This window comes from Fundulus heteroclitus, chromosome 5 (assembly GCF_011125445.2).
Source record: "Fundulus heteroclitus isolate FHET01 chromosome 5, MU-UCD_Fhet_4.1, whole genome shotgun sequence".
Taxonomy (NCBI): domain Eukaryota; kingdom Metazoa; phylum Chordata; class Actinopteri; order Cyprinodontiformes; family Fundulidae; genus Fundulus; species Fundulus heteroclitus.
The window spans coordinates 3,410,122-3,420,253 of NC_046365.1; the positions used below are offsets into that span (position 1 = coordinate 3,410,122).

At 46.1% G+C, this 10,132-nt stretch overlaps 1 protein-coding gene across 1 annotated transcript; it reads right to left on the minus strand.

Moving 5' to 3' along the window:
• Nucleotides 1–581: 581 nt before the first annotated feature.
• dla (deltaA) lies at nucleotides 582–6,216 on the minus strand. The gene is made up of 11 exons (XM_012869864.3): nucleotides 5,972–6,216; nucleotides 5,514–5,816; nucleotides 5,184–5,244; nucleotides 4,819–5,076; nucleotides 3,677–3,737; nucleotides 3,455–3,585; nucleotides 2,862–3,031; nucleotides 2,425–2,641; nucleotides 1,493–2,273; nucleotides 1,283–1,391; nucleotides 582–1,167 (listed from the first exon to the last, which is right to left on the minus strand). The coding sequence occupies exons 1-11, from the start codon at nucleotides 6,038–6,040 to the stop codon at nucleotides 1,162–1,164; spliced, it is 2,166 nt and encodes a 721-aa protein (XP_012725318.2). The 5' UTR covers nucleotides 6,041–6,216; the 3' UTR covers nucleotides 582–1,161.
• Between the last annotated feature and the right edge of the window lie 3,916 nt (nucleotides 6,217–10,132).

A 10,132-nucleotide genomic window follows, 5' to 3' on the forward strand; every position in this document is an offset into this window, starting at 1 on the left:
TGGTAAATCTAGTGTAAGGACATTGTTTTTCATGAATAGACCTCTCCACTGGTCTCCAGGGAGACACAACTCCCGGCATTAGCCAACAGCATCGGAGTAAAAAAGCCCACCATGGGGTTGCCAGGGGAAGACAGCAGATGTTGGTGATTAACTTTACTCACAGAGCCCTTAAGGAAGTGTTTGCTGGGAGTGCTCGCAGATGGACAGAACCAAAGCTGGACGCAGTGAAACCTCCTGTTTAGCAATATTTATTTGGAAAAATAATCTTGGCTAATTCCTTCATTCACAAACAGTAAACTGTTACATTATTCGTTTTAAATAACATTTTCTTTTAAAAAAAAATATAAAATGAAAGCAAAACAAGAAAAATCCCATTCACATGAAGTGCCTTTGCAAATATTATTTTAAAAAAAAGCAACTTAAATAATTATAACAACCATCACAAATATACATTAGAAAATAAAAATAACAACATTTTTAAATTAAAATAAATTAAATCATAATTTTAAATCATAACATTTTCTTGGGTTTATTTTACAAAAAGGACAATCTGTATGAAAAGGAAACATAAGAAAACTATGTTTTTTTTTCTGAAAGAATACTATATCATAAATGGTTTGGAGGGCTCGGGGGAGAAAACGCACTTCAGTTAACACAGTCATCAAGTATACATACAGACTTCACAATGGTAGCGATGGGTGCACAGCCCATGTAAAGCGCCTTGTGAAGAGCAGGCCATTATGGCCAAACATCCACCGTTTGATGCAGTTCCTGCGCTCAGCAACAGCGTGTGGGTTAGAGAAAAGGCCTGGCTGCAAATGTTGCACAAACAAAACTTGTAGCCTACTCTATTGCCATGAGGCAACGGTTGCTTACTGACAGTTTATGATCAACTGTAAAAAATTATTTTCTTATTCAAATCACTTATAAATCGCACTTTTTAAAACATTTTTACCATGCCAGTTCTTATCCCACAGGCCGCCGCTGCCTACACTTAGTTACCAGTAGAGAACCAGCTCACTCTGAATATCAGTTAAACGTCTCTGTATCAGCAGCAGTCTCAAGGCGGGACATCTCCCCCTAGGGTTAGAGCAGCATCTGAAGGAGCATAAAAACTCTCCCATAGAACAAATGAGCAACAGGACGCCCATTTGTGGCTTCTTACACCTGGAGATGCACAGGTGGAAAAAAGAAACAGAGATTAGAGTTTGTTTAACTCGGTTAGTACGGACAGAAAGGCGAGTGGCTCTAAAAAAAATGACTGAGCTCCGAGCGAACTTACCTCAGTTGCAATTATACATTCGTCTTTCTCCTCTGACATCACAAACACAGATTTGTACTTGGTGTCCGCACATGCAGACAGTTCTGGGACTCTCTTTTCTGATGCATCGCTGTAAGGAGGGAAAAAAAAGCCACAATGTTAGCCTATGTCTTTTTAGTTTGATGTCACTCTGAACTTAAGCAGACTGTCTGCTTCGTGCTAAATATTTACCATTTTAAACGTTTGCTGTGCTTCTCTTCAAACTCCAATGAATCCGAGGACTGATACTTGTCCTCGCAGACTGCCTCCAGCATGGCCTCCTTAGCTGCCTGCTCGTAGTTCACCTCTCGCACCAGGTTGTAGTCTGAAGGCGGAGGCCTGCTTTTGTAGCTGCTCCTTCCGGGTGAAGATCCTTCTTCGGGGTCGCCGCTGCAGAAGTCCATCTTTTTATTGATGTTCTTGACACCAGGCATTGGCATCACACTGATTGCCAGGTCCCTTTCACCACGGTGACAGTTGTTGGTCAGATTATTTATTGTCTCTCCTTCACCTGCCGTCTCCGCCTGAACACTGTGCTGAGTTTTCGATCGGAAAAACCCGACCAGCACGGCGCATCCAGCCAGCAGCAGAAGCACCATGGCCACACCGGATCCGATGGCCATCCAGGGAACCTCTGAGCCGCGGATCGCGGCATGCTCCGGAAGCAAGAACTGGCAGTTCCTGCCTCCGTACCCGGGAACACATGCGCAGACGTAGCGGTTGTTTCTCTCGTGGCAGGTGGCGCCGTTATGGCAAGGGTTGTGCTCACAGCGGCTGATGGGGGAGCTGCAGTTGCGGCCGGTGTATCCAGGTGGGCAGGAGCAGAAATAGCCGTCGGGACCCTCCTGGCAAGTCCCACCATTCTGACAAGGGTAGGCTGAGCAAACATCGCCTGTCTGGTCGCAGTTCATACCGGTGAAACCCTCTGGACACTGGCACAGGTATGAGTTGACTAGATCCACACAGCGGGCACCTGGGAACAGAGAAGAACCCTTCTATTATCATTTGTTCTTTGTAAAGACGATTTAGGAGATATCGTGTGTTTAGAATCAAGAAACACTGGCAGGCTCTCCTCACAGCTTTAAGACAAAATCTGAATGTGCCATGGTTATAGCGTCTCTTACCATTGGAGCAGGGACTGGAGGTGCAGTGGTCAATCTTTTTCTCACAGTTGAATCCTGCATACCCAGTGGGGCACTGGCAGAAATATCCTCCATCGGGGTTGTCAGCACAGCGGCCTCCATTGGAACAAGGCCCATCTGCACACGTCATGGCACTTAACTCGCAGTTGTTGCCATAGAAACCATGAGGGCAACTGCACTTATATGTATTTTCTAAGTCCTGTGTGGAGAGAATAATCATGCAGGGTAGACATCAAGATTTCAGTTTCTGCCGCAGCTGTGTTTATACATCAGACATGTTCTGCGCATGCATCGTTTTAGCCGTTTCTTTGGCTTCATCTGGAGTGGCTGTGCAGGTGCTAGGCAACATTTAGACACCGCTCTGACAGGATATTTCAATTCTTCCTTCAACTTCCCCTCAGAAACTCAAACACACTTACGGTGCAGCTTCCCCCGTTGCGGCATGGGTTTCCAGCGCATTCGTTGACCTTGATCTCACAGCTGGCCCCAGTAAAGCCAGGCTTGCAGGAACAGGTGTAGCTGCCCTGACCAGTGTTGCTGCAAGTGGCTCCATTCATGCATGGCTTGTGATGAGTGCAGTAGTTCAGATCTGGAAAGACACAGCAGAACATGTGGATTAGGCTCAGTGCAACATATGGCAGGACCAAAGTGACAGAATGCCCTTTGTCTTCTACTACATTTGACTAAATGGGATTATTCTTGTTTGGTATTCCGGACCCCTGTCTCTGCCATTCATCTTCGCACGTTGATTGTTTTGTTATTTTTACCATGACAGCAATGTCTTTGTGCCACTAAACTGACATCATACAATATTCGTAGGGAGGAACAGCATATCGCTTGTGGCAAAGTGTCAATCAACACTTGGGTAAGTTGGGTTGGTTTAGGGGTCCCAATCAATCCCAAAATGCCACGACTACCCATCAACCAGTTGCAGTTCCCCCCATCTTTGGTCTGTCTTCCCTCATCTCTCATCACCCCCCTCCCCCCAGCTCTCTTGAGACCTAGTCCTCACCTTGGTTACAGAACAGCCCTCCCCAGCCCTCCTGACAGTTGCACTGCCAGGGCTGCTGGCAGGTCCCGTGGAGACAGCCCGGGTAACGAATGCACTCATCGCAGTAGCGACCCTTGAATCCCACTCTGCACCTGTTGTTGTCCAATTAAGAGGGAACACACCGGTCAGTCCACTCATGTTACCTCGTGTGTGCTGCTGTTACATTAATTGGACAAGACTTACTTGCACTCGCCAGGTTTTTCACAGAAGCCGTGCTCCTCGTCGCATCCTGGCAGACAGATCGCTGGACAGCAAGAGAAAGTAAAAGTTACTTATAGAGACACGCAAACTTTAATATGGTAATAAATATTATATTTCTTTTTGGAGATGGAAAAGCTAAATCCCAACATGTATCCAAGATAAAGTAATGAGTTGTTCCTAAACTTTTCAACTGTTTCATCAAACATAGTGCCCTAATCGCTTTGCCAGAACTTTCTGTTCAACATACTGCAGAGACAAAGGAGAGTGTGTGAATGCGTGTGTACCCCAGAGCACGCACACTCACACACAAGCCCCTAAATTCACCCCATCACCCTCCCTATTTTCTTCCTCTTCTTTGCTGCAGGTCAAAACTCTTTTATTCATTCAGGCGGCATACTCTCTCTCTCTCTCTCTCTCTCTCTCTCTCTCTCTCTCTCTCTCTCTCTCTAACACACACACACACACACACACACACACACACACACACACACACACACACACACACACACACACACACACACACACACTCCCCTTAATGTCTCAGATTGGGGCAGATAAGAGTGGACAGCTGGCGAGTGTGTTGCCAGTGCGCGACAGCTGCCCCATTGTTTCCTCTCTGCCGGCAGCTGCCCACTTCAAACAATACCTGCCCCGCCTCGCCCAATCAGCGTCCGACCCACTCCGGGAACAGCGAATCGGAGGGCAGAATGTAAATTTATGGCACGCGTGAGATTATTCCAAAAAACTTTCCTTAGAATAAATCAAGGAGTCGTGTGTGTGAGCGAGTGTATGTGTGTGTGCGCGCGCGTGGGTATAGTGGGAGGCAGAATGGCGGGGGACGCGTGGTGTTTACCCACAAGATCCCTTCTAACGGCACTAGAGCCCCCAACTAGAGAGCCAACACAGACTTTTTACTTTTTATTTTCATCATTTAAATGAGATATAATTACATGGGTTTGTGCTTAAGCATTGATTGTGACAACTATGTTTTTGGATCATCTCAGATTTTGCGTCATAATCGTTTTGATAAGGTCCCCTTCTGTAATTCAATTTAATAAACGTTATATTTAATGTTTCCTCCCCCCGGTTCCCACTTGCGCAGCAGTAAAAGGTTTTGAACTTACGTTCTGTACAGTACTGGCCCTTCCACCCGGCGTCACACACAATCTCCCCGCGTTCTCCGCAGGTGAAGTGTCCAAAAGCGTCGTCTCTGGGCCGGCAGAACACCGAGCAGCCGTCCCCGTAGTAGTGCTCGTCGCACACGAAGCGGTACGAGTATTTGAGCTCGGTCCTCCCCGCGGTGTGCAGGTCCTGGGACCAGTCCTCTCCTACCGTCAGATGCCTCTGGGTGGTCATTGTGCTTATAACGCGCTCTGGATTCTCTACAAAATGCGCATGCAAAAAAAAAAAAAAAAAAGGCAGATGAGTGGCTGGATGGGTTTGTGAAAGCGATCAGATTTAGAAAGGGAAAATGGGATTTATTTCCTACCTGTGGAGAGATCATCTTTGGAGTCGGTGTGTAACGCTTCAATGATCAGTGAGAAGGTCCCCTGGGAACACAAATGGCTTGGTGAGACAGGTGGCCAGCGGAAGCGTGGTGATAACACCAAACAGCTACAGACCCCAAGCGACTGTGCCATAGTCACTGCTCTGAATACAAAGTGTCTGGTGAAACAAAATACCCCTGTCCTCAACTTTATGCGCTCTCGGGGACCGTCACGCACACTTTTTACGCACGGAATAAACTAAAATGGCACGAATCGCAGCCTCGTTTTCACCCAAAGCCCATGAAAGTTAATCAGATGACTGCAGAATTTACCGGCCACGTGAAGCCGAAGTTAATCCTGATGGGGTTGCTGAAAGAACTCTCCGGGATGACATCGGGAACCTGGAAGGAGTTGGAGCCGAGGACAGGCGTCACGGCGCCGCCGTAGGTGCAAGGCGGCTCCGGGGAGGCGTTGGGCTGGTAGTGCTTGAGACAGATCCTGAAGAAGGTCTTACATTCGCACTGCTGCTGGAAGGAGGAGGTCAGGCCTCCTTTGCAGCAGTTCTTGTTGCCCTGCGCCCCCTTCTTGTTCAGAAATTCTTGCAGCTTCAGCTCAAATACTCCCGAACAAAACCCCTGCGATGGAAATAAGTTTGTTATCATCACACATACACACTGCGCGCTGTGTCTGTGTGTATGTGGTGATGGCGGAGGGAACGAGAGGAAAGGAGGGGAGGGAGGGGATGCATCATGTAGTATTATTGTTGGAGAATTAAGTTTTGAAGACCTACCTGGCACAGCAACATGAACATGACGAAGAGAGTCAGCAGAATGACGCGCCCCATATTTAATAAATACATAATAAATAAAGAATAAATAAAGTAAAAAATGTGGGGACTTGGCTCGTCCTCAGGGTGCCTCCTCCTATTCAGTCCCCTTGAGAAAGATGCATTGAGCACGTTTTTGTTGTCTCAGTCAACTGCTGCTCACGCTGCTGCTGAGATTCATGTCCCGTGGAACTAAGGAGGATAAATCCCAAAACTTTGAACGTGAAGGCAAACAGGAATAAAAATTGACTTGTGGGAGTTTGGAGCGCAGGTGAAAAGAAAAGCTCTCCTCTCGTCCGATGTAAAGGGTAAATCCACTGCGTAAAGATGATGTTTATGAGAAATGTCTGTCTCTTTTTATGGTCTTGGTCTAGCCGAGGACCAATTTGTCACTGGTCCAGCATGCTTCCTTCAACCTCCCTCCCAACGTCTCTTCTAACCGTGAACTGTGCGTCTGTCTCCGGCCAAGGCCGCCTGCAGCCTTTTTTATACGGCCTGACACATGCTATGGTAATACATGCAAATGGGCCCCTCCTCCTCTTCTTGCCCGACCCTTACCTCCCACTGAGCAGTTTCAGCACTGAAAAGAAGCCCAAACCACCTTCAAGATGTTTTTAGATGCCCTAGCTTAAAAAAGACTGTCTCTAAAGTAAAAGTTTGCTGGACAAAACGGATTTAGACCTTAACTAAAAAAAGATGTCTGCGTTACATAGGTGACGCAAATGGGCAACAATTAACAGTGTCAAGAGGGGAATCTCCCATTAGAGCTCTGCTTTCAAGGATTGTTCACATTTAGGGTTAACTACAAAATTCAAGGAAATACAGTTTCCAATACAGTCACAAAGACAGATTGAAATTCCATCATCCAAAGATCCTCGAACCAGAGGTACAATATAAACACCACACCTGTAAGCTGCCAGATAGACTAAACAGTAATGACTCTATCTGTTTATACTGTTCATTCTCTGCCGTTTGGAAAGCTGATCAATTCCTTCTGTATCATTCAGGGTAGAAGGAAGGGTTAAAAGGAAGATGGAATCATGTTCAATTCCCCTTTTCAGGATATTTAGATATAATGCCCCCCCCCCCCCCCCCAACCCCCCGCCCACCAGAAGAAGAAGACAGGGAAAAAGTAGCTGCACACGTGGTTAATGGCACGTGGTTGCATTGATCCGCCCAGCTGTTGCCTCAGAGCCCAGGCAGGCTTCTTTGTTTGAACAACCCTGGTTTCTAAAGTTTCACATCACAAAAAGGGAGGAAAACCGTTTCCTGATCAAACCCTGACTCACTTAGGGAAGCTGGCTGTCTCTTTGTCATCCTTGTTCCTCTCTGCTTCTGTCTAGGAGTAAACAACCTCTACAGTTCGCTATTCCTATCTGTGGGAAGAATTTCACGCTTCAAAAAGGGGCTCTAAAAGAAAGCATTCCTTGGCAGAGCGGCGCGGCGAGCTAAAGGAGTTGAGGGGCCGGGCTTCTGCTCGGCCACTACTATTTTGTTCCAGGCTCCCACCTCCCTGCGCCACCGAAAACGACCTGTGTGTGTCTGTGTGTGTGTGTGTGTGTGTGTGTGTGTGTGTGTGTGTGTGTGTGTGTGTGTGTGTCTGTGCGCATGGAGTGTGTGTCTGTGCGCATTGTGTGTGTGTGTGTCTGTGCGCATGGAGTGTGTGTGTGTGCGCATGGAGTGTGTGTGTGTGCGCTCGCACACTCGGAGTCGCTCGCGTGGCCAACATGAGGGAGAAGTTTGGTCATTGTGTGTGGGGAGTTCGGGGCTCCCCCTGTCCTCAGCTGTATGGTAATTCACAGAACACCTGCTCTCCCCTCAGAAACAGCATCTCTGGGCTGCGCGCGCCTACAACCCCCCCCCCCACCAAACACAGAACCTCGCCACACTCCTTCAGCGCGCGCTCGCACGCTTTTATGTCCCACTAAACAGAGCAGCCTTCTTTAAACAGCTTTGTTCATCTATCATCTTTAAATACTGGCTGAAAACTGACTGACCGCGCGAAGACGGAACTTTGAGGGAACCAAATGCTTAACGAGCTAAGTCTCGTGTGTGTTTGCGTGAAATTGATTTGTGCTCGCGCACATTCGCGCGCGGCTCCATACTAACTCACAAGAATGGAAGTGGCATGGGGGTGGGGGGTGTGTGGATTAATTAGGTCGTTCATTAGGTGTTTTTTTCTGCTGTACAATGATTTCTATCTACAGGCTGCTTATATAGCACAGCCTATGTGCAACAAATTAGGAGTTTTACTCTAGGTCTAGGCACCCAATGCCTGTAACCGTTTGTATCACTGTATGCTTAAAAGAAAACACACACCCCATATGAAAATAGGTATTTACAAAATACAGCTAGAAAGCTGATCTAGTCATTTAAAGTCCATTTAATTACAAATGTAACTGATAACCTTATTAGGTGGCTCCATCCATCCATCCATCCATCCATCCATCCATCCATCCACCCATCCATCCATCCATCCTTTTGTTTTCTGCTTATCCTTGATTGGGTTCTCCAGGTCATTTTGAGATCAGATAGCTCAAGAGAGAACTGCCTCCATTGGGACATGCACTGAGAGACCTGTCAAGGCGTGGTGATCAAGTGCCCACACTGCCTCAGCTGACTCCTTGAGGAGCAACAGCTCTTTTCTGAGTTCCCAGCAGGTGATGGAGCTCCTCCCCTTATCTCTAAATATCTGGCCATCAATACTTCAGCTGCCTGTATCTTTAAGCTTGTTCTTTCATGAGCCACACCTCACGACCATAGGTAAGGCTCAGAGCATAGGTGGACCGGTGAATCAAAAGCTTTCTTTGTTCATTCATGGACCAGATAGCCCAATCTCTTGGACATAAACATGTACTTTTAGCTTTAAAGGTAAACGTGACAACACCGAAAATACCTTGCAAAATTAAAATTATCTAATCAATTCAAATTCAATAATAATGGATGCTGTCCATCCATTTCCTGCACCCACTTATTCCTTTCAGTGTAATTGATGGGCTGGTACTTATCTCTCATGGTCAATAGATGAGAAACAGGGGACACCTTGGACAAGCTGTCCATCACAGGGCAACACAGATACACACAACCATGCATGCAGACACTTCCATCTAAGGGCAATTAAGAAATCTCCAGGTACTGTATCATACATGCTCTGGAGTGCCAGGAGAAACCTCACATATGCACGTAGAACCTGCACAATCTACACAGAAAGACCCTTGATGTGATTCACACCTGTGATTTCCATTCTACCATTCAGCCATTTACACAATACTAAGAGACGTCATGAAAAAAAAGTACACCTGCTGCTTCTGAAGGAGCTAAGAAAGAAAGTTGCAGCCATGTGCTGCTAATTAAAAGACCTTGCTTGACTGTTCCAGAGCCGAGATAGGTGAGATTACAGTTTGGTGCCTCCAACATCTGGGCAGACGAGGGCTGGACGTGTACACCTGCAGCATGTATTAAAGGTTTAATTATGCAGATAAGCTATTTGTGCTTTAACATGTTGTAGAGACAACTTAAATAAATAATAATGGTTGTGTAAAATATACTTACCATCACATTTTGTCACAACCTTTAGCACAGTAATAGAAGGTTGTACAGTTCACACTGTTTCTGCTTCTGTGGAGGTTTAGAAAAGTTTGAAAGCTTAAGCATTTTATCGGGGTTGTAAAAATCAACACATGCAGCAACCAGATGTGCACAGATGTGTTTTGATATGGGCTCAGTGCCTCTGTACAGGACATATGTAGATTAGATTTACTTGGTAAATGTACAAGCAAGTCATGCAGAGAGACTACTTGATGTGTTTGACATCAATCATTTGGCTCAGGTCATGGATTTGATTAAACGTATGTTGTTACACAGCTGCAGCAGTATCTAAAATTGCTTTATTTTTTGCTTCACATTAATGATATTACCCTTGGAAAACCAGACCCTCAACTCACAAGATTCGACCTACACTGTGTCCTACATCCAATAAGCACAAACAACCAATTGAAGACGGAGTTGTTCCCACCAAACAACACCAGGAATAAAGACACGGTACAATCATTTAGTTTGCCAACTGTTTTCTGAAGAATGTTCCAAATCAAAGTTTTGCTATGATATTATGTCAATGCTAGGAAC